A 25,974-nucleotide genomic window follows, 5' to 3' on the forward strand; every position below is an offset into this window, starting at 1 on the left:
GGTCTCTCCTCTTCACAGCAGCCATGATCTCTTTCTCTCCTGAGCTGCTTCTCCAAACCTTCTACCTTGTATGATATGGCCTCCTCTCTGTCTTCACCTGTTGAGTTTGTTCTTCCTGTCTTCAGGTTGGTTGCTGGGGTATTTCGGACGAGATGATAGTTACCTGGTGTATTTGTGGGACAAGGTGAGCCTATAGTCCTACTCTGGTGCCGCCTTCCAGGAGTTTCCAAGATATGTTTAACTTGATGATAAACTGAAAAGGCTTTTTTCCAGAGTGGCTGTACCATTTTGCATTCCTACCAGCAAAACGGGAGCGTTAGAACTGCTTTACATTCTCAGCAGCACTTGGCCTTGTCAATTAAGAAAAATTTAGCCATTTTAATATATGAGTAGTGAAATGTCATTATAATTTTAATTTGCATTTCCCTGATAAGTAATGGTGCTGAGCATCACGTGCTTATTTGCCATTCATATATTTTCTTTGAAGTGTCTATTTAAATCTTTTGACCATTTCTTTTCCAGTTCCAATATACTTTTTAGGGGAATGAGTTTAGATATACTGAAAATTTGCAAAGATAGAGCAGAGTTCCTATGTACCCTTGACCTGGTTTCTCTTACTGTTCACATCTTCTAGAACTAGGATTCATTTGTCCAAACTAAGAGATTAGCCTCATACAACACTGTTAATTAATTTCCAGACTTTATATTCAGGTTTCATCAGTTTTTCTGCTAATGTTATCCCTGCCCCAAATCCAGGATCAGTTCCAGGACATGGGGAGTTAAAATTTTATGCCCTCATTTTACAAATCTCTTGGAGATCTTCACCTTGTTGGAGAACTTGTGCCTGGAACCATCTGACCTCTAGTCTTGAGTGATTTTTGGATCTTCTCCATCATTGACATCTTAGGATATCCCTTTACCTTCACCGTGGGGCTTCCTTTCACCTCCCTCTAAGGTTGTTTGTCTTATTTCCTGGATCCCACGTCTTTGTTTCTTTGTTTCTTTTTCTTGGTTCATTATCTCATTTTGGGAAAACACATATTTTGAAGTTTCTAGATAAAGGGAAGATGGAAATCATTTTTGTGTAGATTATTCTTATATAACATTTTTTCAGGGTGTGGTCATTAATTAATTTATTTTTATTTTCTAAAGATTAAATCCAAATTAGGTAGAAAATAGTGTAATAATGATTTCAGGAATAGAATTTAGTGATTCTTCACTTAAATGTAACACTCAGTTCATCCCAACAAGTGCCCTCCTTAGTGCCCATCACCCATTTAGCCTATCCCTCCACCACTGCCCCTCCAACAACCCTTATTTTGTTCTCTGTATTTAAGAGTCTTTTAGGGCTTGCCTCCCTCTGTTTTTATCTTACTTTTCCTTCCTTTCCCCTAGGTTCATCTATTTTGTTTCTTAAATTCACATGAGTGAAATCATACCATATTTGTATTTCTCTGACTTGTTTTACTTAGCATAACACAGCCTAGTTCCATCCATGTAGTTGCAAATGGCAAGATTTCGTTCCTTACACACACACACACACACACACACACACACACACACACCCCCCCACATCTTTATCCATTCATCAGTTGATGGACATTTGGGCTCTTTTCATAGCTTGGCTATTGATAGTGCTGCTATAAACATTGGGGTGCATATTTCCCCTTTGCATCATCATTTTTGTATCCTTTGGATAAATACCTAGTGGTGCAATTGCTGACTTGTAGGGTAGCTCTATTTTTAAGTATTTGAGGAACCTCCACACTATTCCTCAGAGTGGCTGCACCAGTTTTCATTCCCACCAACCACGCAAAAGGATTCCCCTTTCTCCCCATCCTTGCCAACATCTCGTTTCTCGAATTGTTAATTTTAACCATTCTGACAGGTGTGAGGTGGCATCTCATTGGGGTTTTGATTTGTATTTCCCTGATGATGAGTGATGTTGAGCACCTTTTCATGTCTCTTGGCCACCTGGATGTCTTTGGAAAAGTGTTCATGTCTTTTGCCCATTTCTTCACTGAATTATTTGGTTTTGGGGGGTTGAGTTTGAGAAGTTTTTTTATAGATTTTGGATACCAACCCTTTATCTGATACGTCATTTGCAAATAACTTCTCCCATTCCATAGGCTGCCTTTTAGTTTTGTCATTTCTTTTGTTGTTCAGAAGCTTTTTACCTTGATGAGGTGGTCATTAATTTTATATACTAACTTGCCTAGGATAGAGTGCCCAGTTATTTAATCAAACACTGATGTAGGTATTTCTGGAAAATATTTTGTGGATGTGGTTATAGGTCCATAATTAGCTGACTTTGTTTAAACGGTAAGTTATATTGATACATTTTTATTGAAATTCTAGTTAACACACGGTGTAATAGGGGTTTTAGGAGTAGAATTTAGTGATTCATCACTTACATTCAACCCCCAGTGCTCGTCACAACAAAGGGCATTCCTTAATGCCCATCCCTCATTCTGCCCATTCCCAGCCCACCTCCCCTCCAGCAACTCAGTTTTTTCTCTATCATTAAGAGTCTTTTACAGTTTGCCTCCATTTCCTCCCTGCTCTACCCTTAAGTTCATCTGCTTTGTTTCTTAAAATCCACATGAGTGAAATCATACAGTATTTGTCTTTCTCTGATGTATGGTACCATAATTAATTGACTTTAAGTAAAGAAAATTACTCTTGACACTATGGATGGGCCTCATCCAATCAAGAGATGGCCTTTGAGGAAAAACTAATGTTTTCTAGAAAAGAAGAAATTAGCCTCACAACTGTTCCATCAACTCCTGTCTTAGTGTCCAAGCCCACTAACTTGGTATTTGAATTTCACATTGACCTTTTCTTGCAATCACCTGAGCCAATTTCTTAAATCTTCTAGCTATGCCTATGTCTCTTCTATTTCTCTAGAGAAACCTAAGTAACATACGGGGCATAGAATTATAGTTAGAAATAAATTTCTCTCAGAATTTTGAAGGCTCCTTTAGTTCTTCCAGTGATGCTGTTGATAACTGTGATTCAATTCTGACCCTTGAGCTTTATACAAAATTAATTTTAATTTCTGAAAGTCTACAGACTCTCATGATCATTCCTGGTGGCTTGAAATTGCATGGTAAGGTTCATTTTAGTCCATTTTTCTGGGCATTCATTCCCTTTCAATCTAGAAACTCCTATTTTTTAGTTTGGAGAAATTTGATTAGATTATTTGAAGGTTTCTTTACCTCCATGGTCTCTGTTTTCTCTTTGTGGAATTACTATTAGATATGTGATCTGGTGATATAGTCTGTTGAATTTTAAAAATTGTTTCCCCCCTTTTAAAAAATCGCTTGGATATTTCCTCAATTGTATCTTCCAATCACTCTTTTTTTTTTTTTATAAAGGGCCACATTACTTTTGTTTATTTGTAAGCTCTATGCCCAATGGGGCTTGAATTCATGACCCTGAGATCAAGAGTCACATAGTCTATGACTGAACTAGGCAGGCGCTCCAATTTTTCTTAGTTTCTAATTTCTGCTATTACACTCTTGTTTTCCATGAGCTCTTTGATGTTTTCTGAATGCTCATTTTTGTAATAGCCATTAAACAAGATCAGGATGCTGTCATATAATTTGTTACCTATAAAGATGTAATGGTAATTTTGGTTTGTCTCTAAGTTTGCTTTTTTTTTTTTTTTTTTTTTTAAGATTTTCTTCTCAAGTAATCTCTATACTCTGTGTGGGACCCAAAGTGACAACCCCAAGATCAAGAGTTGCATGTTTGGGGCACCTGGGTGGCTCAGTCAGTTGAGCGTCCAGGTTTGGCTCAGGTCATGATCTCACGGTTCGGTTCGTGGGTTTGAGCCCTGCGCTGGGCTCTGTGCTGACAGCTAGCTCAGAGCCTGGAGCCTGCTTCAGATTCTGTACCTCCCTCTCTCTCTGACCTTCCCTTGCTCGTGCTGTCTCTGTCTCTCAAAAAAAAAAAAAAAAGTTGCAGGTTCGACTGACTGAGCCAGCCAGGCACCCCAAATTTGCTTATGGTCTCTTTCTCCCAGTCCTCAATTTTCTGTGGGTATATTTCAGTTTGATTTTAGAGAATTTGCTTAGACGTTCTGTGATCCTTAGCAGCCTGTACCAAGAGTGGGGACTAAATGCTAGGAGCACTGGTGGGGAGCGGGGGAAGCTTGGTAGCTGGAATTCACGGTTGGGTGCCCTGGCTGAGTCAGCCGCTGGGGAATCACCAATGTTGGTATCTTTAAACTTCCTCCCTTAGTAAAGTAACTATATTGCAGTGGTCCAAATGCAACAGTTGGGAGAGTAAAAGAATGTACTGTTGTCATGCCTGAGGGTCAGACATAATCTCAGGCTATCCTAGGCAATTTAGGGGAACCTTATCTACTTCCTGAGAGTGATATTCCTCAAGGAAAATTCTTCCATATCCAGTACAGGTGCTCGAAGTCAAAACTGTCTGCATCTAGGAGCTGTGTGGAGGAAGAGGTCTAGGAGGTCTTGTCCTCCATTTTCCAACATGCATGCTTATTTATAGTCTTCCATTGGAAGCTACCTAAATTCCAGTCGGCAAGAGTGTAGAAAATTGGGGAATTCATACAGTGGAATGCTACTCAGTAGTGAAAACAAAGGAGCCGCAACTACACACAAGGAAATAAATTTTACGTAGTGTTGAACAATAGCCACAAAGAGCCAGATAGAGAGTACACGCTGTATGATCCCGTTGATATGAAGTACAAGAACTGACAAGAGAATCCAGGATGACAGAAGTCATAAGAGGTTAATTTTAGGGCCCTGATGGAGAGGCATTGACCCCACGGGGGCGGGGGCGGGGCTCATGGAAGAGTCTGTAGGTTAGATATGGGTAGATTTACTCACTGAAGAGGGCGAAGAGTGGGATTTCAGGTAGGTAAACCTCTGTAGTGAGAGAGTTTGTTAGCACAGGAATATTAGGGAAAGAGAGGAAAGAGTCCTCAGTCGTTGACTTCGTTAGAATTCCATGTTGAAATACCAGCCCACTAGATGTCCAGCACCAACTCTGCAGGTAAAATTAGTACTTACACCGAGTAACCATGGCTTTAGATGATATTTACAAAAGTTAATACGTTTGCCTTTAAGAATCTGTGTCCTTGAACTTGAAGTACTTTACACAAGCATCTTAATCATCAGGAATGTCTTTCTGTCCCCTTTGTCACTTTGCTTTCTAATGGTTTTCCCCATCGTAAGCCTCTGCTGCTGGGGAAACCGGTGAGGTGGTGTAGAGGCAATAATTGCTTAAAATATTTACTGTTGCTCTTTGCTGAGCTGATTCCTTGGTGACAAGTCGACCTCCCACTCCACGGACACCAGTGTTACCGATGTCATTTGCTCTGGCCGGTGAGATGGGAGAAGTTCACATTCAGGAGAACGTGAGCCCCATCTAAGCAGAAGCTTTATGAGCTCCCGTTGCCTGTCGTCATTACCACTTATTTTTTCTTCTGCCCTACAAGTGGCATGTTCTAGATGGGGACTTCTCTGGGTCCCCTATCCAGAGATCCTGGGATTATTTGTTACCATCGAAGTTAGTCGTAGTGCAAGCTAATTAACCCACTAGGACGTTTTGAGAAATTCTCTTGAACAAATTGAGCAGAATCTCTTACTGTATCTTTTCTCAGGGTCCAGAGAATTTTCTCTGCTTCGACCATTTAGGATCCCTGAATATCTAAAAATGGAGAAATATCTAGGTTTTTTTTAATATTAAAGTTTATTCATTTTTTGAGAGAGAGCGAGCGAGCAAGCGAGCACAAGCAAATGAGAGGTAGAGAGAGACAGACACAGAATCTGAAGCAGGCTCCAGGCTCTGAGCTGTCAGCACAGAGCCTGATGTGGGGCTCGAACTCAGGAACCATGAGATCAGACACTTAACCAACTGAGCCACCCAGGAGCCTAAGGTCATCTGTTTTTAACTAATTAAAAAAAAATGCCTAGACCATAAACCATCAGAATTAATGTACTACCACAGTTGAGAACAAAATATTTTATTTCTGTCAATAAAACTATAGTTTACAATAGTATTTACTAAATAAATTATATAATTTCTCTTTTACAAGCAATAAACTAAATCACAAATATTTCAAAGACAACATATGTACACGACATAAGGCCTTTTATAAATAGCTTTGCTTTTCTCATTTCACTAGTAAACAGTGAAAAAATCTTTATAGAAGCTAGTTTTCTATAAAGTATATGCAGACCTATTACACTGATCTTTATATGAAACCAATTTAAACTTTTAATGACATGGGCTATGATTATAATTTTGCAAAAAAGCGGAATTTGTACTTTATTTACCATTTTGCATGGGTGGATTTTTTAAAAAAATAAGCGGATTACATATGTTGCTCATGTATAATCATTGGATGCATGCAGAATGAAATAGCGCAAGTGTCAATAGGAAAATAGCACTTCCGAGTCCAAAGTGGTGATTGGCAATGGTCTAGAAAGCAGCTTAAATAAGTTCATGCAGTTCTTCACAGTTGAGCAAGCAACAGCGAATGACAGAATAGGGTGATGTTTTTCACATCACGTCTGCTGATAAGCCTATGGGCCAAGGTTCCCCCGACACTTTGCAAACTCCTAAGTCCAGTTGATTATTTCTTGTGTGCCATGAGGGCCAGCCAAGTTCCTCTGGATAATTCCGGAGTGCAGAGACTTCTCTTCCCCAACTGTGGAGTGGTCACCATGTTCACTTACTGGAAAGTGAGGGGGAAAAAAAAAAAAGAAAGCAGCTGTAAGACATGATGGGGAGGTAACAAGGAAAGTCAGCGGCTGTAAGACTAAGTTCTGACATTGATGTGTAACTGCTCCTGATGAAAGGGAACACAAGGTCACGATTATGCCTAAGCTTTGTGCCTGGGGAATGCGCAGGTAGAAGTGAGGGGGCCTCAGGCTCGGGGTCCTTCTGTGATGACCACAGCATTGGCTTCTCTGGTAGACCCTGGTACACTGAGGTGTGTCAAGTTCCTGCGCCAGCACAGCACTGTGCTAAGACTCAGAAGGAAATGGCGCTGCCTAAGGTACCCCTCCCCCGCCCCCGACCTCCAAGTGCACAGGGCTTTGGGCAGGTGCTGTTAGAGCAGGCCTGAAGCCAATCAGAACAACTTGAACATGGTCTTGACTGAGGAGTGCTGTGTTCATTTTCAAACACTGTCCTCGTGACGGGAGTAAAAACACATCCAGCAAATGTTTAACCTAAAATGGTAACCGTTTAAGGTCAGAGACAGCAGGTTCAATCTATGACCGTTACACTGAAGTCTATATGGGGAGGCAGTACTGTGTTCAGTTTTTAGAGGCAGACCTAGTGGGTTAAATCTAGTGATTTCCAAATGACTACAACTACAGGAGCTATTCATATAACTTTCTTTTTTACATTAATTTATTTGAGAAAGAACATGAGTGAGAGAGTGAGGATCATAAGCAGGGTCTGCACCATCAGCACAAGCCTGACGCAGGGCTCGAACTCACGAACTGCGAGGCTGTGACCTGAGTTGAAATCAAGAGTTGGGATGCCTAATCTACAGAACCATCTTGGCTACCCTACTTAGCCCTCTTTGTACCTTGTTTTAGCTGTAAAATGGGAGTCCTAAATCCTACCATGTAGGGTAGTTGCAAGGGATGAACTTTTCTTTGGGGAAATAGTGTGTGTGTATGTGAGTGTGGTTACACACACACACACATACACACACACACACACACAGTATGGACACAAATTAAATCTGGATCATTTAATGCCAGGCATGTGCTTCTGTCCTCAAAATAGTTGAGAAGGTTGGAGCTGTTGGAATGTGTGGCCCAAAACCTTGATTTGGAGACTGAAAAAGCAAATACAATGTTGGAAATGATTCTGAAAATCATTAAGAGACTATGTCAAACATTGTTTAAAATGGAGTATTTTGTCAGTTAATTTAAGCCTATGGAGAGTTGTAATTTTTACTAGTTTCCATTAATCTAAGTTAGGAAGATATGCTTGCCTCAATGTACAACATGCTCTAATTAATACTGAAATCATCTTCCAAAAATAGCCAGAGGGTCTGGTGTCGTGAGCTGTAGCAGTGGGCAGAGCGGAAGCTACCCACATTCCCAGGACAGATGTCTGTAAAGTGGACTTTATTCAGGCTCAGTCTGATCCCTCAGTGCAGTGGATATTAATGAGGGACACAAAAAAATCCACCTCAAATGACAGGGTCCTACTGATCAGCTGTATCAGTCTTGCTGCCTTAAAAAACAAAAGCCTAAAGGAGGCGACCGTTCTGTTCATGTTCTCTAGATCACAGCTGGAGGTCTGTGTCTGGTTTCTAATGACAAACTTGGAGAAGGCCAGGACCCAGTTTGACCCATGCCCAAGATGATGCAACACAGAAGGGCTCCACACCCAAGACCCCATGAAAATAGTTACAAACCTGGGCGTTTTGGTCTCCTAGAGACCTAGAGATGGGGTGGAAAAGCTGTTGTCCAGGTGCTGAAGCTGACCACGGGGAAGGAAGAATTGGGTACTCACTTAGTCCTAGGACCCGTGTCCTCAACAAGAGTGGCCTGGGTCCTCAGGGTAGAGGTTGGAGTATCAGAATGTGTGCAGTAGAGTAGCAAAAGCCTGACCCTCCTCTGTCTCTTCCCATTGGGCACCCTGACCAGCATGTCCTACCCCAGTGAAGAGTCCAATTTCCTGTTGAAACTGATGAGTGCGACTAAATGGCTCTAAGACCAGAACCATGACAAACTTATGGAAAGCAGTTCAGCTTTGACTTGGAAGGGTATTCTGACCAGGTAAAGAAGAGAGTCATCACTGAAAGAGGGGTGATGGCCGTCCCTGAGGTCTAAGCCTGATCAGCCTCGGGGGAGAGCAGAGGAAGAATCTAGAATGCACTTGACATATGCAGGCCAGCTGAGAGGACTTGGCAGTCATGGTGGGCTATGTCCACAAATCCCAGAGTTGGGTTCAAACCAAAAGATTTTATTAAATACAGTTAACAAATTTATTGTAAATAGTTCTTATACCTAACTGACTATTTGAAAAAAAAAAAAGTATTTGAGTGTCTCTCTCAAATTTAATTACACTGATAATTTAGTAAAAAAAAAAAAACAAACCACAGGAGACTTTATAATTTAATACATTCTCTAGGGGTGCTGGGGTAGCTCAGTTGGTTAAGCATCCAACTTTGGCTCAGGTCATGATCTCATGGTTGGTGGGTTCAGGCCCCACAGGAGGCTCTGTGCTGACAGCTCAGAGCCTGGAGCCTGCTGAGGATTCCTAGTTTTCCTCTCTCTCTTTCCCTCTATCTCTCTAAAAAATAAACATTAGAAAACTTAAAATGAAATATACTCTCCTTACTATTAAAAACAATGAAAAGTCTTTAATAGCCACTAATTTTTTTTTTGTTTAATGGAGGTCTTGTAGAAGTTTCTTTAAACCCAAGTTTAAAGGGCCTCTAGGGTACAAGAATGTCTATGTGGGGTAAGAACTGCCAGCTTCTATTTCATAACATAATCTTGGGATGACATGATGGATTACATAAATGTGTCTGTTCTGTGCTAATTTACAAGTGTAATAAGACAGAGTGGTGGACAAGTCTTTAAACCTGTGTGGAATCTGAAAGCATCGTGTTTTTTTGCTTGGCCACAGCAGAAAGCAATTTTATTAGCCCCTTATTCAGTAGGGGGTGTGCTCGAATTTTCCTTCAAACTAGACCCCTCGAGTTCTAACTGGTCACTGGAAAGACAGAAGCACCGGCTGATGATCCTACAAGGAAACTGATAAGCCTTTGAGTTGATTCTCCACAATGTGGCGTACAGGCGGGCACCTCCATTTTCACACCTCCCCCATCCCCGCCCGGAAGATGAGATTTTCATGGTATTATATCACAAAAGACAGCAACTTGTGAGGTGTGTATGGCATGAGACAGTCATCCAATTTCATTCTCTCACTGCAGCTGTCCAGTTTTTCCAGCACCATTGATCAAAGAGAGTCTTTTCCTCATTGCATATTCTTGTCTCCTTTGTCATAGATTAATTGATGATAAATGCATAGGTTTATTTCTGGGTCCTCTATATGGTTCCATTGATCTGTGTGTCTATTTTTATGATAATCCTACACTGTTTTCATTTCTGTAGCCTTATATCTCAAAATCTAAAATTGTGAGATCTCCAGTTTTGTTTTTCCTTAAGAATGCTTTGGGTATTACGTTGTTGAAGATTTTTTCATCTGTTAGAGAGACTGGCCTTTAGATAGTTTGTTTTTTGTAGTATCTTTGGTTTTGGTATCAGGGTAATGCTGGCCTTGTAGAATGTACTTGGAAGCTTTCCTTCCTCTTCTAATTTTTGATCTAGTTTGAGGAGAATAAGTATTAAGGCTTCTTTAAATCTTGGGTAGAATTTGCCTGGGAAGGCATTTGGTCCTGGACTTTTCTTGGGGAGTTTTTTTGATTACCAGCAATGAAATTGAGTCAGTAAACTGCTTCTAGAAATTTGTCTATTTTTCTAGGTTGTACAATTTATTGCCATATAATCTTTCATAGTACTCTTTGAATCTTTTGTATTTCTGTGGTGTTGGTTGTAACCTTTGGTTTCTGATTTTGAGTCTTTTTTTTCTTGGTAAGTAGGGATAAATGTTTATCATTTTCATTTATCTTTTCAAAGATCCAGCTCTTGGTTTCATCTTTCCTTTTGTGTATTTTTAAAAATTTTTGCTCTGATATTATCGCCGCCTTTTAACTAACCTTAGCCTTGGTTTGTTCTTTGTCTAATTCCTTTCAGTAAAAGGTCAGATTTTTTTTAAGTTTATTTATTTTAAGAGAGAGAGTGAGCCAGCAGGGGAGGGGCAGAGACATAGAGAGGGAATCCCAACCAGCCTCTGGGCTGTCGGCATGGAGCCTGATGGGGGCGGGGGGTGGGGGGTGGGCTTGATCTCACAAATGTGGGGTCATGACCTGAGCTGAAATCAAGAGTTGGACACTTAACCACTTGAGTCACCCAGGTGCCTCCAGATTTTTTTTTGAGGCATTTTTTTCTTGAGAAAAGTCTGTATCACTATTAATTTTCCTCTTGTAAAAGTGTTAGCTGCGTCCCTAAGACTTTGGAAAGTTGTTTTTAGTTTCATTTGTCTCCATGTGTTTTGATTTCCTCTTTGATTCCTTCTGTTGATCCACTTGGCTGTTTGTATCATGGTGTTGGGCCTCCATGTATTTTGTGTTTTTTCTAGTCTTTTTCAGTTTGAGACTTGATTTGTGGCCTAAATGTGTGATCTGTCCTGGAGAATGTTCCATGTGCACTTGAAAAAAATTTGTATTCAGATACTTTGGGATGAAATGTTCTGTATATATTTAGATCCATCTGGTCTAATGTGTTGTTTGAAGACAGTGTTTCCATACTGATTTTCTACCTGGATAATCTATCCATTGACGTAAGCAGAGTGTTCAAGTCCCCTACTATTACTGTATTACTGTAAATTTCTCCCTGTACGTTTGTTAGTATTGGCTTTATTTACTTAGCAGTCTAATGTTGGGTGCATAGATGTTTACAACCGTTATATTATTTTGTGGGATTGATTCCTTTATCGTCATGGTAATGCCCTTCTTTGTTTCTTGTTAGTTAAAATAGACTTTAAAAGAAAGACTGTATCAAGATATTGGCGTTTCCCCATCCCTCCACTTGGTCTAGATGTATGTATCTGTAAGTCTGAAGGGTCTTGGGGGCAGCACATAGATTTTCTTGATCTTTTATGTATGCTGCTACCTTATGTTTTCTGATTAAATGTAAATGGTCTAAATGCTCCAAAGTAATTATTGATAGGCATGTGTTTACTGTCATTTTGTGAAGTCTTTAGCCAAAATTTTTTTGTAAGAGCTAGAATGTGGTGGCCAGGCAAAGCTCCACAAGCTGGCCAATATCAACAGCACTAAATGGTCCGTGAAGTCTCCAGCTTCCACGAGCCCTTGGGGAGATGCTCTTTTCTAACTAAAGCTACCTCGAGGTATAGCCCAAGGGCCCCACCGAAGTAGGATCTCTCCTTGTATGGTTTCCAAATACAACTGCATTTTGCTTCCAAATTGAAATTTTTGTCTACCATATATGTGAGGAAATTACTGCTTTGATTTTTTTTTTCTCTCCAGCCTAATTCAGGTAATAATCCTGTTTCTTTTTTCTGCACCAAGCCCCCATTTCTTAGGCAATGTCTGAATTCCATCTACCTCAGCCCTGCTGTTTCCTTTATATTTTCTATTCTTCTTCTGGCTGATGTTCCTTCTGTTGTCATGTGAGCCCAGCAGCTAGCCTGCCTCACTGTAGCCAAAGCCCCCCCCCCCCCCAAGCCCCTGCACATGCGCATAAAGGGCTTACAATGCCTCACCCCTTGGCTCTGGACTCCCTTCCAGCTCTGGGTTCACTAGATTAATTTCCCAGAACTCCCTGAATTTCAAACACAAAACAGTCTGTTGGACTCTGGGGAGCTTGGGATCCCCCGCAGCTCCCCTGTCTCGCTTTTCTTAGCTGAGGCTCTATATTTGTTTAATTGTATTCCTGCCTATTCTATGTTGGGGGTTAGTTCACAAGGCACGATCACTTGAAGATAGATTGGAGGGGCTTTCTCTGTCCAACAGCTGCAGGAATACAAAAGCGCACCATATTCTTGGGGGGAGAGAGCTGGTCAGGCTAGAGCTACAGAAACAAGGACACAGTGCGTGAATAGGTGAAGTGACACCACCACTAAGGCATCTCAGATGGAGGGAACCTTAGAGAAGCTATGGTCCAAACAGCTTACCTGGACACTTATAAAAAAAAAAAAAAAGTAGGCTTGGAATCCAAGGTGAAAATACTCTCCTAAGAACCAGAGACTGTAGACCTCTCCCCAAGAGCCTGTGAGGTAGACTGTGAACCGTTCCTGGGCACGTCCAGCTAGGATGAAAACTACCACATTGTGCCCAATCTGGCAGAATGACGAAATGTGAGGTGCTGGCAGCACAGGGCGTGCCCGGCCTCCTGCCAACCGTTAAATGATCAGAGCTCCATGCCAACCAGCAGAGCGACTACAGGGGCCCCTCGGGGATGCTGGGGGTTAGGTGCCAGATCACCGCAAGGACGTGAAGGCTGAAACAGAGGAATTGTTTGGTTTTGTGGGGCACATAAAAGGCACATGTATACCACAGCCTGCTAAGTGTGCAACAGGACTATGTCTAAAACACAACGAATGTACCTTAATTAAAAAACACGTTTTGACTAAAAATGGTAGCCATCATCTGAGCCTGCAGCAAAACTGGCATCTTGCAGGTGGAGGATCATCCCTTGATGCTGACCAAGGAGGTGCTGGTGGCTGAAGGTGGGCGTGGCTTGGCAATTTCTTAAAACAAGACAACAATGAAGTCGGCTGTAGGGACTGACTCTTCCTTTCATGAATCGTTGTCTCTGGAGGATGTGGGGCTGGTGGACAGCATTTCCCCAGGGCTGAACTTCTTTCAAAATCGTAGCCAATCTTCTCAAGCCCTGCGGCTGCTTTATCAACAGTGTACAATAGTTTAAGTTCTTGGCTCTCATCTCAACAGTCTTCACGGTATCTTCTTCAGGAATAGATTCCATCTTGAGAAATCATTTTCTTTGCTTATCTACAGGAAACAACTCCTCTGTTCAGATTTTACTAGGAGATTGCAGACAGTCAGTCCCATCTTCAGGCTCTGGGCCTCCTGGGATTCCCAACACATCCGCAGTCACTGACTCCGCGAAGGCCCTCAATTCCTCAAGGTCCTCCTTCAGGACCGGAATCAGCTTCTTCCAAACTTGTATTTATGCTGATAACTTGACCTCTTCCCATGAATCACATACGTTTTTTATGGGCTCGAGTAAATCTCTCCAGAACATTTTTAATTTACTCTGCCCAGATCACAGGAATCACTATCTATGGCAGCTAAGGCCTTATGAATTGTGTTTTTTGAGACCTGAAACTCAAAATGACTCCTTGATCCAGGGGCTGCAGAACGGATTTGTGTTAGCAGGCATGAAAGCCACAATCTTCATGTCCATCTCCCTCAGAGCTGTTGGGTGGCCAGGTGCATTGTGAATGAGGAGGAAGTAATATTTTGAAAGGAATATTGTTTCCTGAGCAGTAGGTCTCAATGGTGGGCTTGAAATATTCTGTAAACCATGTTGTGAACAGATAAGTTGTCATCTAGGCTTTGCTCTATTTAGAGAGCACACGAAGACTAGAATTAGCATCATTCTTAAAGGGCCCTGGGATTTTCAGAACGGTACCTGAACAGTGGTTTTCAACTTCAAGTCACAGGGGCCTCTAACCAGAGGGTCAGCCTGTCCTTCAAAGCTTTCAAGTCAGGCATTGACCTCTCTCCTCGAGCTGTATAAGTCATAGATGATACGTTATAAGACTGTTGAATCCACATTGAAAATCTGTTGGTTAGTGTAGCCATTTTAATTCATCTAGATCTTCTGGAGAACTTGCTGACGCTCCTACATCAACACTTGCTGCTTCACCTTGTACTTGTACGTCATGGCAATGGCTTCCTTCCTTAAACCTCATCAGCCAACCCCTGCTGGCTTCAAATTTCTCTTCTATAAGTTCCTCACCTCTCTCAGCCTTCACAGAATGGAAGAGAGTCAGGGCCTTGCTCTGGATTAGGCTTTGGCTTAAGGGAATGTTGGGGGTGATATGGTCTTTAATTCTGACCACTAGAACTTTCTCCCTATCAGCAATATGGCTGTTTCACTTTCTTTTTAAAATTAAAAAAAGTTTCCTTATTTTTGAGAAAGGGGCAGAGCATGAGTGGGGAAGGAGCAGAAAGAGGGAGACACAGAATCCTAAGCAGACTCCAGGCTCTGAGCTGTTAGCACAGAGCATGATGCGGAGCTTGAACTCAAGAATCACAAGATCATGACCCACGATGAAGGCAGACGGTTAACCAACTGAGCCACCCAGGCGCCCCGACCATTTCACTTTCTTATAACTTATGTGTGCACTGGAATAGCACTTAAAATTTCCTTGAGGAGTTTTTCCTTTGAATCATGACCCGGTTGTTTGGTGCAGGAGGCCAAGCTTTTGGGCCATCTCAGTTTCCAAAATGGCTTTCTTGCTAAGCGTAATCATTTCTAGCTTTTGATTTAAAGTGAGAAACATGGGGTGCTTCCTTTCAGTTGGACTCTTCAGCCAGTTAACAACCCTCCTGTGGCTTCTAACTTCAATACCATTAGGCCTCAGGAGATAGGAAGGCCCTGGGAGACAGAGGGAAACGGCCTATTGGGGTGTAGGAACACACACACATTTATTAAGTTCACTGTCTTAGGTGGGTGTGGTTAGTGGCTCCCTAAACCTATTCGAGATCCCTAAAACAAATATTGACAAAGTTTGAAATATTGCAAAGATTACCAGAACGTGACACACAGACACAAAGTGAGTAAATGCTGTTGGAAAAAATGGGACCGAAAGGCTTCAACGCAGAGTTGCCAAAAGCCTTGAATCTGTAAAACCTACAATCAGAAGAGGCGCCTCTCCTGGAGGAGAACAGATCCAGGAACAAGCTGGCACTCCCTGGGCACGTCTCATGGGAATGAATTTAAGACTATGGCCTCTCAGTTTTTAAACTGTTCTTGTGGCTGCACCGTTTGAACACAGTTCCCTGCTGATGAATTTGTTTTCCAAAAACCCAGAAGCCCGAGGGCATCAGTGAGGTCTACGGGCTAACAGTTCTATGTTCTTTCCCAGCACTCGAGTGACCTCTGCTAACTCTAAGTCCAAAACTGTTACCTTATCACCTAATAGAGCCGATAACTCTGGGGCCACAACCCAGTTCACTCTGACCCCTGCTTATGCCACAGTGAGAAGATGTTGGGAGCAGGAATATCACTCTTGGTTTCATCTGAAAAGTAGCACCACCTGGGGAGGGGACTACGGGATTCTGGTGGACTTCTGCAGGGAAGGAAGGCGCACAGAGGCCCCCGGCCTCCAGGGGGAGGAACCGGGAGCTATTCCGCCATCAAGAGCTTCTGTCTCTGCACTTCTGCTGCTACCATTTTTCTTATAAAGAGACAACAGAAGCAATCATGGGTGCAGTTGCAGCTCTCCAAAAGAGTCAACAGCCAGTTCCTCAGAATGTGGCCCTATTTGGAGGTAAGGGTCTTTAGAGAGAGAACGAACTTAAAAGAAGGTCTGAGGGGAGTCCTCATGTGATGGAAGCCGTTACCAAACAAGGAAGCCTAGACACTAAGTCCCCCACACACAGAGGCAAGACCACGTGAACACACAGGGCGAAGACAGCCACCTACAAGCCAAGGTGAGGTGTCCGGACAGATCCCTGCCCCGTGACCCTCAGGAGGACACAACCCCACCGCCACCCTCCTCTCTGACTTCTGGCCTCCAGAACTGGGAGACAATAAATTTCCTTGGTGGTGGTACTTTATTGCAGCAGCCCTAGAAAACCAATGTGGCAGCCATTCCTGGGCTGTAGAAAGTGTTTTTTTTTTTCAAGTTGAAATCTAGAAAATATTCAATCCTACCCCTCACGGGAGAGTACAGCCACCTAGGGGTTGAGAGGCTGTAAGGGGCGGCTTGTCAAAGATTCAAAGGGAAGACAAGGGTTTTTCCACCTTCTATTTGTCAATCATCTTATAAAGTTGCTGCTTAAACAGTAAGAAGGGCATTTTTAAAATGCTGAATCCCCGAAAGGCTGAGGGGGCTTTTCCAAGAGGCCAGGAAAGAACTGACCTTGACAGCTGAGGAGCTCCTGCTTGGATCCTGGGGCAGATGAGCCCCTGTAGGTGCACCTGCTCATGACCGCGAACTGCAGAGCAACCTGGAAAGTGGCAGGGGCCGGGCCGTCTGAGGCCGCTGCCTTCGTCCCCTAGAGGACGTGGCCCTGAGGACTGTGCGCACACAGCATGGAGGACCTGCCACCAAGTCCACAGTGCGGAGAGCGCCCACTGAACGGCACACTTGCTCTTAGGATTCAAGGACTTGCGTCACTTCTTGCGCCCTGTGGTCAGAGGTGCCTTTCCACCACTAGGTGGCAGCAGGGCTTGCTGAAAAGGGGAAAACAGTCCCCAGCCGGATTCCTGCATGCGTGGGTGGTAGCAGCCTCTCTGGGGTTCGTTTTAGCTTTGCTTTCCGGTCCACAAGAAGAAGGGGGACACACAGACAAGGCTCCGTGCAAGACACAGGCAGACATGAGTGCTGCACCGCAAAGAATGCCACGGAACGCGCGGGGCCACCCGAAGCTGGAGGAAGTGAGGAAGGATCCCCTCTTAGAACCTTCCCACGGAGCCTCACCCTGCTGACACCTTGATCTCGGACTTGGGGCCTCCACAACGGGGAGATGATACATTTCTGATTCAGCCACCCAGATATGGGCACGTGGTTTTAGGGCAGCCCTCGGAAGCTAACGGGTGGAGACAGACCAAAGGCCTCAGATCCCCACTCAAGCGTCCTCCTAACATCCACCGCACTCGGGGAGGCCTTCTTTATTTCTACACAGTGCATAGTAGGTACACATCCTTCCTTGTACCCCACTGGCCCCATTCTTCCTCGGATCCCACAAGAGCAAAATGGTATGAATGAGGGCAGCCCTGTTCACTCGGTCCATGAATAGGTTTTAATTTGCTTTCTTTAAACTCATCTGTTCCTAATGTGGGTTCATTTTGAGTTTGTTCTGTACAGCCTCTAGGCCTGGCGGCCTCCACGCTCACAGCATTGGAGACCATTCTCTTTGCCCAAGAGGTGCAAAGGAGGCAAAGATGGAGAAATGATGGGGTGACTCCTGGGGTGCCGAGCATGGAGGTGCCTCAGGCAAGGTCACGTGCAGAGCTGACCTGAAGGCAGAAATCAAGCTGGCCAGTGAGGCCAGGAGTCCCACAAACCTAGGACCCAACAGAAAAAAAAAATCTGCTACCATCCCCGCAAACTCATTCAATTGCTAATTCTGGGTATAATTTAACTGAAAAGCCAGTATGCCTGGGTGACTACCAATGCCCTTAGCTAATCCTTAAACAGTAGTTTAATACCGTTGGTTCTGTTTTTTTAAACCAGGATCCTATGGGGGGAGTCCTCTCCCAGACCGATGGATGACCTCATTAATTTGAAAACTGTGATAGTTGCCGTAGGTCCAGGCACTGGGATTGATGTGTTCTGTTCTTCTGCGTGTCTGAGGGGGGCAAGCATTTCTCGGAATAAGCAAAGGGTGCTACTTCACTCTTGCTGAAATCCCTCCATTTCTTCCCAATGTGGTCATATGGCGGAAGGAAATGGCATTCTGGTTAAATGCCTTACAAGCTAAGGGCCGTGGTTGGCCCTTCCTCCTCCTCCTCCTCCTCCTCCTCTGGTCTCACTAAAATCTACCAAAACCCCAAGCAGCCTCTTTGGCCAATGGGGACTGTAGCTCTATGCTAAGAAGCAGTAGAATCGCCCGTTTCAAATCAACACCCCTGGCTGCAGCCACTCTGGCTATAATGGGAGTGATTAAAAGGACCTGCTACTCTGCGTACAAGTCTTTTAGCTCAATGCCAGTGAAGCAAAATCCACAAATGCGGTTTCTCGTGCCAGGAAGCGCCCGTGGATTTTCTAAGACCCCCGTGACCTAATTTAAAGTGTTTTTCTTCTTTTTTTTGTCAGGCTTTTCTGATACATAATGCTCCGGTAAGCTGTTAATTCAATCATTTTCACTTCTCTGCCACTCTTCGTCCTGTGATCAAAGAGTATTATTAGCCACCCTACAGACACATTAAAGAATCAAGCTGTCCGGCAGCTGCACGTCAGAGCATTAATCTCCCATCCCGGCAAGGCTAAGAAGTGGCTTAGCCGTTTCTTCTCCTTGGCCCACAGCTATTTTTGCACTTCAAACAGCCCCCTGGAAGAGAGACCGCTCTGAATGCAAGGGCGCATTGTGGAGAGGGTGTTGATAGGGAAAGTGTAAGAAAGAAAAGGGTAGAGCCTGGAGACCAAAGAGAAGAAAGGTATTGTTGGGTGGCATCTTTCAAACTTCTGTATTCTCAACGAAGCAATCCCATGATCCCCCACGGCCCCATCCCTGTGCGGCCGGTCAGACCCGTAACCTTTTTCAGCTGTGTCCTGTGACCTTCCCCTTCCCCTTCATGCATTCTGCATCAGGCAAGGAAGCTGCCTTAGGAAGTGAAATCACAGCCATGCAACGGCGTCAGTGCCTGAGGCTGAGACTTTTCACAAAGTGGAATCCAGCTCTGATCGGAAGACTGCATGACGGCCCGTTTTCAGTACCCTCACCTGTGCCGTCCACTCACTATTGAAGGGCAAAGGCATCTTTGGTCACCGGATAAGATCCTCTTCAAAAACCCCTCCCTCGATTTGAATACTTTAAATGAGTCAGAGAGCCTGGAACTCTCTGTGGAGGGAAGGTCAATGGCCTTTTCAAAGCGATGCAGGATCATTGGAACATGGAATCTGAACCCAGTGCTTTAGTAAGGTGGCTGGACAATTAGCTGCCTTTTTAGGTAAACGATGCTTTCAATTTCATGTCAGATCACAGCGGAAAGCAAACCCGCTGGCTGAACTGACAAGCGTATAATGTGGGTGCATCCTTCAAAGGAATTTCATGGGTCTCCCGGTGTGCAGACATCATTGGGCTTTAAATCCTATATATTTTTAAGAGATCTACACCATATTATATATTCGTATACAAATAACACCAGGGGATTAGGTGATATCTACCAATAGAGGAACACTATCTTAAAGGGGAAACATGACAAGAGATATATCTATGTCTGGATACAACGCTGTGGACCATGTCAAAATGGAAGCCTCTGACTGCTCTTCAAGTAAGGATGCCTTTGAGGAGGATTCTAAGGAGGGCCAGAGGAAGGTAAACAAAGGTCTGCCCTTCTTACCTTTTCCCTTCCCTCTTTCAGAATGCAGAGGCACAGGGAAATCGTGAAGGGGGGGCCAATGAACTGCATCCTTTCCGAACCCAAAAGAGCACGCGAAATAAAACATAAAAACCTCCAGCGTGAAAACACAACCTGGAATGACAAATTAATGGTGCAGAACTTTCTAGATGTATTGCCAAAAAATTTAAGCTTAAATACCACGAAGGTTTAAGGTAGAGGATACGATGAAACAGCAAAATTTGGAGAAACCACTGTCGTGACTCTGGTAAAGCCTCCTTTTCTTTACCATGTAAATTCTGTAATTTGGAATTTGTAATTCCAGGTAATTCTGAGGAAGTCCAGGAAGGTCAGAGCTGGTGATATAACGATCCATTTTATAGATGAGAAAACTGAGGCCCCAAAAGGGTAGGCAATTCAAAGGCCATGATTGGTGAGAGGCAGACAGGCACAGAACCCGGGTGCCCATTTCTGTGTCCCATTGGGTTCAGCAGGGGAAGGCACTCCCTTAAAGGATTAGGACAGTGCGGGGGGGGGGGGGGTGACCATTCCTGGGGTTCCATCAGGTCTTTGTAAATAATATGAAGATGTCACCTGCCTTTTCATTCCCATGCCCCCTCATGGGCACACAGTGCCGAAGGAAGACGTGCCTGATCACAAGAGACTAGCACAGACACAGACCCGAGAACCCAGCCACTTCTTCCAAACCAGAAGTTAGGGATTTTAAAGAGGTAAAGCACTCCTGTTCTTCTCATTGGTTTTTGTTTTGGAAAATCATTTTGATAGAAATGTACTGAAATGAACAACAGTGAGATGGAAAGAAGTGAAAGGTTTTAGGCTGGACCCCACTGGCTGGAATCCCAGCGCCAAATCAGTTACTGTTTCGTTGCATAACTTGGGGGCGAACTGATCATCTTTCTGTAAAACGGAGCTCCATCTGCTTCATCGCGGTTGTGGGGATTAAACGGCTTAAGACAAACTATTTAGGACATTGCCAGGCTTGTAGGCAACACTGAAAAATGTTAAGTGGCTTCTGGCGAGTAGCTACAAAACAGGATTAGGCTCCATCAGCTTTTCTCCAAGCTTGGTGAGAATTTGTAAGCCCCCCGCTGCCGGATTGCTCTCACTTCCTCTGCTTGGGAACCACAGGCGCCAGCCAACTGTCACCACTGCCTCTTTCAGTTCTAAACACCCAGATCCCTTGGTTTCTAACTGGTGCTCAAGTCTTCTCAGTACAACCAACCATTAATATTGTGGCTTCCTGAGACGTTTTCCTGCTCTGTGTCCAAGAAAGGCACGGAAGAAGCACAGTACAGTTAGACAATGATAAAAACACATACGCAGTCTGCTTATGAATGAAACTGATAATCCCAAGGAGGAACACCAGAAATGGCTAATGAGACCAGCGTCCTACCATAGGAATAAGGTAACAGATCAGGGCCGGCACGGGCAGGCCGTTTACCCAGCTGCTGACCTTATACTCCGCTCAGGAGTGTCCCATGCCTCCAGCTGGTGCAAATCTGGATTTTAAGAGAAACACACAAAGGGCATGAACTCTTAGTTCATGAAGGTGAGATTTCACTTGGTCTTTCATCAGAGATTTCCCGTCTGCTACTTCTGGATAGAACCAAACTTACCATGCGACCAAAACATTACTATAAACTGCTTTTTTTTTTCCTATTTAATTCCCTATCTTCTTGGTGGTACAGAGGAACCAACTCTTCTGTAAGGATTTTACAATATACCATACCTTACTTTAAAAAGCGGGTGAGCAGTGTTGGGAGGAGTGTTGCCCAATGGAAGAAAAAATTCTAGTGCTACAATCAGGATCTTCAGAGGTTATTAAAAAAAGTCCTTTCACAATGACTGTTGTGGGGAGAGGGCTTCTAGTTTATATGAGAGGTCAGAGCAAGCTTACCTGAGGAGACATTTGAGCTGGGACTGAAGAAGTGAGGGAGCAAGCATCAAACAACAAAGAAAGCGTGTCCAGACCCTAAGTAGAAATGCAAAGGTCCTGAGGCAGAGATGTGCTTGGTTACGGGAGGAACACCAAGGCCAGAGGGGTTGGAATGGTATCAGCAAAAAAGGCAGAGGCAGGGAAAGGAGGTCAGAGAGACAGGGCGGGGTGGGGGTGGGGGTGGAATCAGACTATGCAGGGCCATGAGGACCTTGGCTCTGACTCCGGGGGGTGGGGGGGAGGCCACGGGAGGCCTCCAGGTTAATGAGCAGCATTTTTGGTGACTGATGCCCTGCAGACTAGATGTGAGGGACTCAAGGGCTAGGCTGGGGCATATGAAGTGTAAAATGGCAGCATGGGGGGGGGGGCGTCCTGTGCTGGTTCCCAGCATGGAGCTTGCACACATCGGTGTGCCAAAGCTTGAGTGGAAAACCTGAAACCAACACCCGGCCTGTGTCATGGGGTTTTGTGCAGGTGTACAAGGATTGGAGAATGAGTGCGGGGTGCACTTGGGAGGGAAAGCACCCTTCTTCTTTTTTCCGGTTTAGTCCACATGTACCTTTGTAGCCCTCCTCTTATATTCAGTCAAGCCACTGCAGCCAACTTGGCAGGCACCAAAGTGTGTCCACACCCTGATCACTCCTGATTCTCCACGTAGCCCGGGGAGGCAGGCCTTATTTCCCTCCTTTGGCAAATAAGGACACACAGAGGGGTTCCTGTACAGATCATGCAGCTGGCTGGTGAGAGCCAAGATTCCTGAGTGTTGACTTCAGGTTCTCCCCTCAACCCCGTTCTGGGCCTCTTAAGATACCAGTTTACCAAGGCAGTAACCCAGAACTCGAGAACATTCACACACAGGAGGATACAGTTGCGTCAGAGGTGGCCTGACTTTGTTGGGAAGAACATGGAGGGGCCCCCTTTGCCTCATGAGCAGGGGGCTCATTCCCTTATTACATACACTGATTTTGCATCCCCTATACGGTCTTTAGTGGAATGTCCTATAACAACTGTCAGAGAGCATGGCTTATGGAAACACACCATTTGTAAAAGTGACAGAGCACCCTGTTCGAAAACCCAAGTGTGTCTGGTCTTAGGGGGGCTGTTCCTGAGTCAGCTGAGGCCGGGGTCCATCTGTCAACCATAAGGGAAGGAGAAGATATCAAAACGACTTACTAAATAGACATCGAGCACGGAGGCATTGTCATCCTGCATTTCCAGAGCACTGGGGTCCGAGGTCAAGTAGATGGTCCCCTCTTCCAAGGTAAATGTTGAACTGGAAGGTAACCCTTTACTGGAAAGACAAAGAGGAATAATGAGCATGTGGCTTCCAGAGAAAAATCCATGGAGACTTGCAACGTTGTGGCTAACGGAGTAGAGTCTGGGAAGGCTTTTCAGGATAAAAAATGATTTTGAGAGTTTGAAGGAAATAAGGTCCCGCCTGGAGATCTGCTCACTTAGTTTAAGGAATTTGGTGGCACCAGCGGTAGATTGTCTGTCTAGATACTGTACATTTCTGAGAAGTGATTTGTGGGTCCCCAGCCTCAGGAGGGTGGGGAGCTATATAATCCACAGACACACGGCTCAGCTTTGCCTTTGAGAAATTGGTTCCCCCTGCTTACATTTTCCAATGTGGAGTATTCGTGCTTTGTGAGTTTACGAAGCTCACCTTGTGCACCATCAGTGCTGATGACTTCTCTCTGCTGTTCTCTTTGGCATGGAAAGTCCAGTTGTACTCGGTTCTCAAATGTGCATCAGAATCCCATGGAGGGTTGGTTAAAACCCCATTTCCTAGGTCCTGCACCCCCAGATCTGAGCCAGAGCCCACCAGCTTGCATTTTTTTCATTAAGTTTATTTTATCTGAGACACAGGGAGTGTGAGTTTGGGAGATGCCGAGAGAGAATCCCCACCGCTGTCCATGCAGAGCCGGATGTGGCGCTTGAACTCACAACACCCCAGGATCGTGACCCGAATGGAAACCAAGATTCGGACATTTAACTGCCTGAGCCACCCCGGCGCCCCATCAGTGTGCATTTCTAATAAGCTCCAAGGTGATGCTTGTGCGCTGGTCCGAGGCTTATGCTCCGGGGAACACTGAGTTGCACTGGGCGCCGAGTGACGTGCTCATGAGGACGGACTACGTGTGCCGAGGACAGCAGACGCCAAGGGAGGCGGGCAGACGGTTGTACTGGAGGGTCACGTACGAGGAAAAGTCACCTTGTTTTGTCATGAAGGGAGTCACTGGTACCGGCGGAAGTAATTGGTCCATTTTGATAGTATTGACCTTGGGGATTAAGCTAGGAGCTCAGGAATATGCAAATTAGATTTTTATACTGTGGGAATTTTCTACGGGAAGGTTTTGCAAGAACGTGATGTCACCAACAGCCATAGTAAGAGAGGGTGATGGGGGCCAGGTGGGTGTGGCAAGGGGCTGGCCATGGCCAGGTGGAGCCCATCTGCCAAGGGGCTGAGAGCAGGAGCATGGAAGATGGCCCCTTCTCACCTCCCCTGGGTCGAGGCACACCCGCGGGGCCCTGTCCCACTCCCCCTTCTGAGAACTCTAGACTGAAGCCATCCTCTGAGCTTTTTGTTGGAGCCTCCCAGCTCAACCGGAGACTGACGAGAACCTTCTAGTCCCCTGCCTTTCCCTACTTGGGGACTACCCCTCATTTTTCTTTCCGTACGTGTTTGAAGCTATGTCAAATAGCTAGAAATCCTGACCTTTTCAACATTAAAAAAGATCACTAGATGTGTATGAGTCTTAATAAATTGGGTTCATTTGCATTTTTTTCTGCTCGTAAAAGATACTGAAACAATAATTGTAAAAATACTGCCAAAGTAGTGAGGAGGGCATTGGAGTCTCCTGTGGGCCTATCAGGTGGTGAGGTGGGAGAATGTGAAAAGGAAGGGGTCAAAGCCTGGCCGGTTTTCTCTTATATTCTGGACACTGTAAAGAAGTCCGCTTCATTTTCAAAAGCCCCACGCTATGGGACGCAGGTTGTTCCGAGGGACTTAAAAGAACAGGGGGAGAGCGGCCTCTCTCCGTGGAGTTGTTGGCTTGATAAACCTTTAACGTTTATTTTTGAGAGAGAGAGAGAGAGAGAGAGAGAGAGAGAGACCGCGCAAACAGGGGAGGGGCAGATACAGAATCCGAAGCAGGTTCTAGGCTCTGAGCTGTCAGCACAAAGCCCCACACGGGGCTTGAACTCATGAGTGGTGAGATTGTGACCTGAGCTGCACTTGGACACCCAATGACTCAGCCACCCAGGTGCCCCATACTGTAAACCTTGAGTGATTTCTTGGTTTAGTAAACTGCCGGCCTTCAAAAGAGCCTGCTTTGGCTGTGAATGTTGCTCAAGTGATTTTTCTGGATCAAAATAAGGATGCAGTGATGGGCTTTAAACTGGCTGTTTTGTGAGTGCTGTCACTCACAAAAGATGAATGATTTATCTACTTAAACATCAAAGCAAGAGCCACGGTGGTCAGACAACATGAGTGTGGTATGACTTTTATCCCCATTTTTATGGCTCCTATCTTATTTGTATGTAATTTAAAAAATCTCTAATGGGGATATTTTATGAACAAATAATTTATTTGATGAAGTTCAAAACTACGTTTTCCCCTTCCTGTTTGAGATTTTAGTTGTGATATTTAAGGGTATACCCAAGAAGATTCCGGAAGTGATTTTTAAGTAGGCTCTATGCTTAATATGGAGCTTGACCTCTTGATCAAGAGCTGCACGCTCTGAGATCTGAACCAGCTAGATGCCCCTGGAAGTGATTTTTCTTAAAAAATTCTAATTTTTTAATGGCATCACATGTAGGGTTAAAATTGCTTTTTTCTCCTGTCCCCTTGTGACCCAGTCACTCCCCTAGGAGTAAACTTAGGTATTTTTCAATCTAATATTTATCTTCTATTTTTGGTAACTATGAGTAAGCTACTACCACGGTTGAGGGGAAAAAAAGTGTTCTTTGCAATTTAACAGGTATGTTTATCAATTATTTTAGCTAATATACACTATGATTATAGAAAACAAGAAGTACCAGATTTCCTGTTGTTTTCTGATCGAATTTGATAAAATCAAACAGATATCCAAAAAAAACCCCCCACACTATTTGTACTGCTGCTCACATGTATTAGGACTCTTTCCTATTCCAATAGAA

The 25,974-nt window shown here is 44.3% G+C and overlaps 1 protein-coding gene across 2 annotated transcripts in view; it reads right to left on the minus strand.

Moving 5' to 3' along the window:
* Window positions 1-5,982: 5,982 nt before the first annotated feature.
* Window positions 5,983-25,974, minus strand: part of PIP5K1B (phosphatidylinositol-4-phosphate 5-kinase type 1 beta) — a 305,766-nt gene continuing 285,774 nt past the window's right edge. The window contains exons 14-15 of one of the 2 annotated variants that reach the window (XM_029921176.1): window positions 22,987-23,104; window positions 5,983-6,712 (exon numbers count right to left, since the gene is read on the minus strand). In XM_029921176.1, coding sequence (XP_029777036.1) covers window positions 6,710-6,712; window positions 22,987-23,104 — 121 coding nt within the window. In that variant the 3' untranslated portion in view covers window positions 5,983-6,709. Of the gene's footprint in view, window positions 6,713-21,744; window positions 21,850-22,986; window positions 23,105-25,974 lie in introns of those variants that run through there. The other variant, XM_029921175.1, reaches the window with a different exon arrangement.

Source organism: Suricata suricatta, chromosome 13, assembly GCF_006229205.1.
Source record: "Suricata suricatta isolate VVHF042 chromosome 13, meerkat_22Aug2017_6uvM2_HiC, whole genome shotgun sequence".
Taxonomy (NCBI): domain Eukaryota; kingdom Metazoa; phylum Chordata; class Mammalia; order Carnivora; family Herpestidae; genus Suricata; species Suricata suricatta.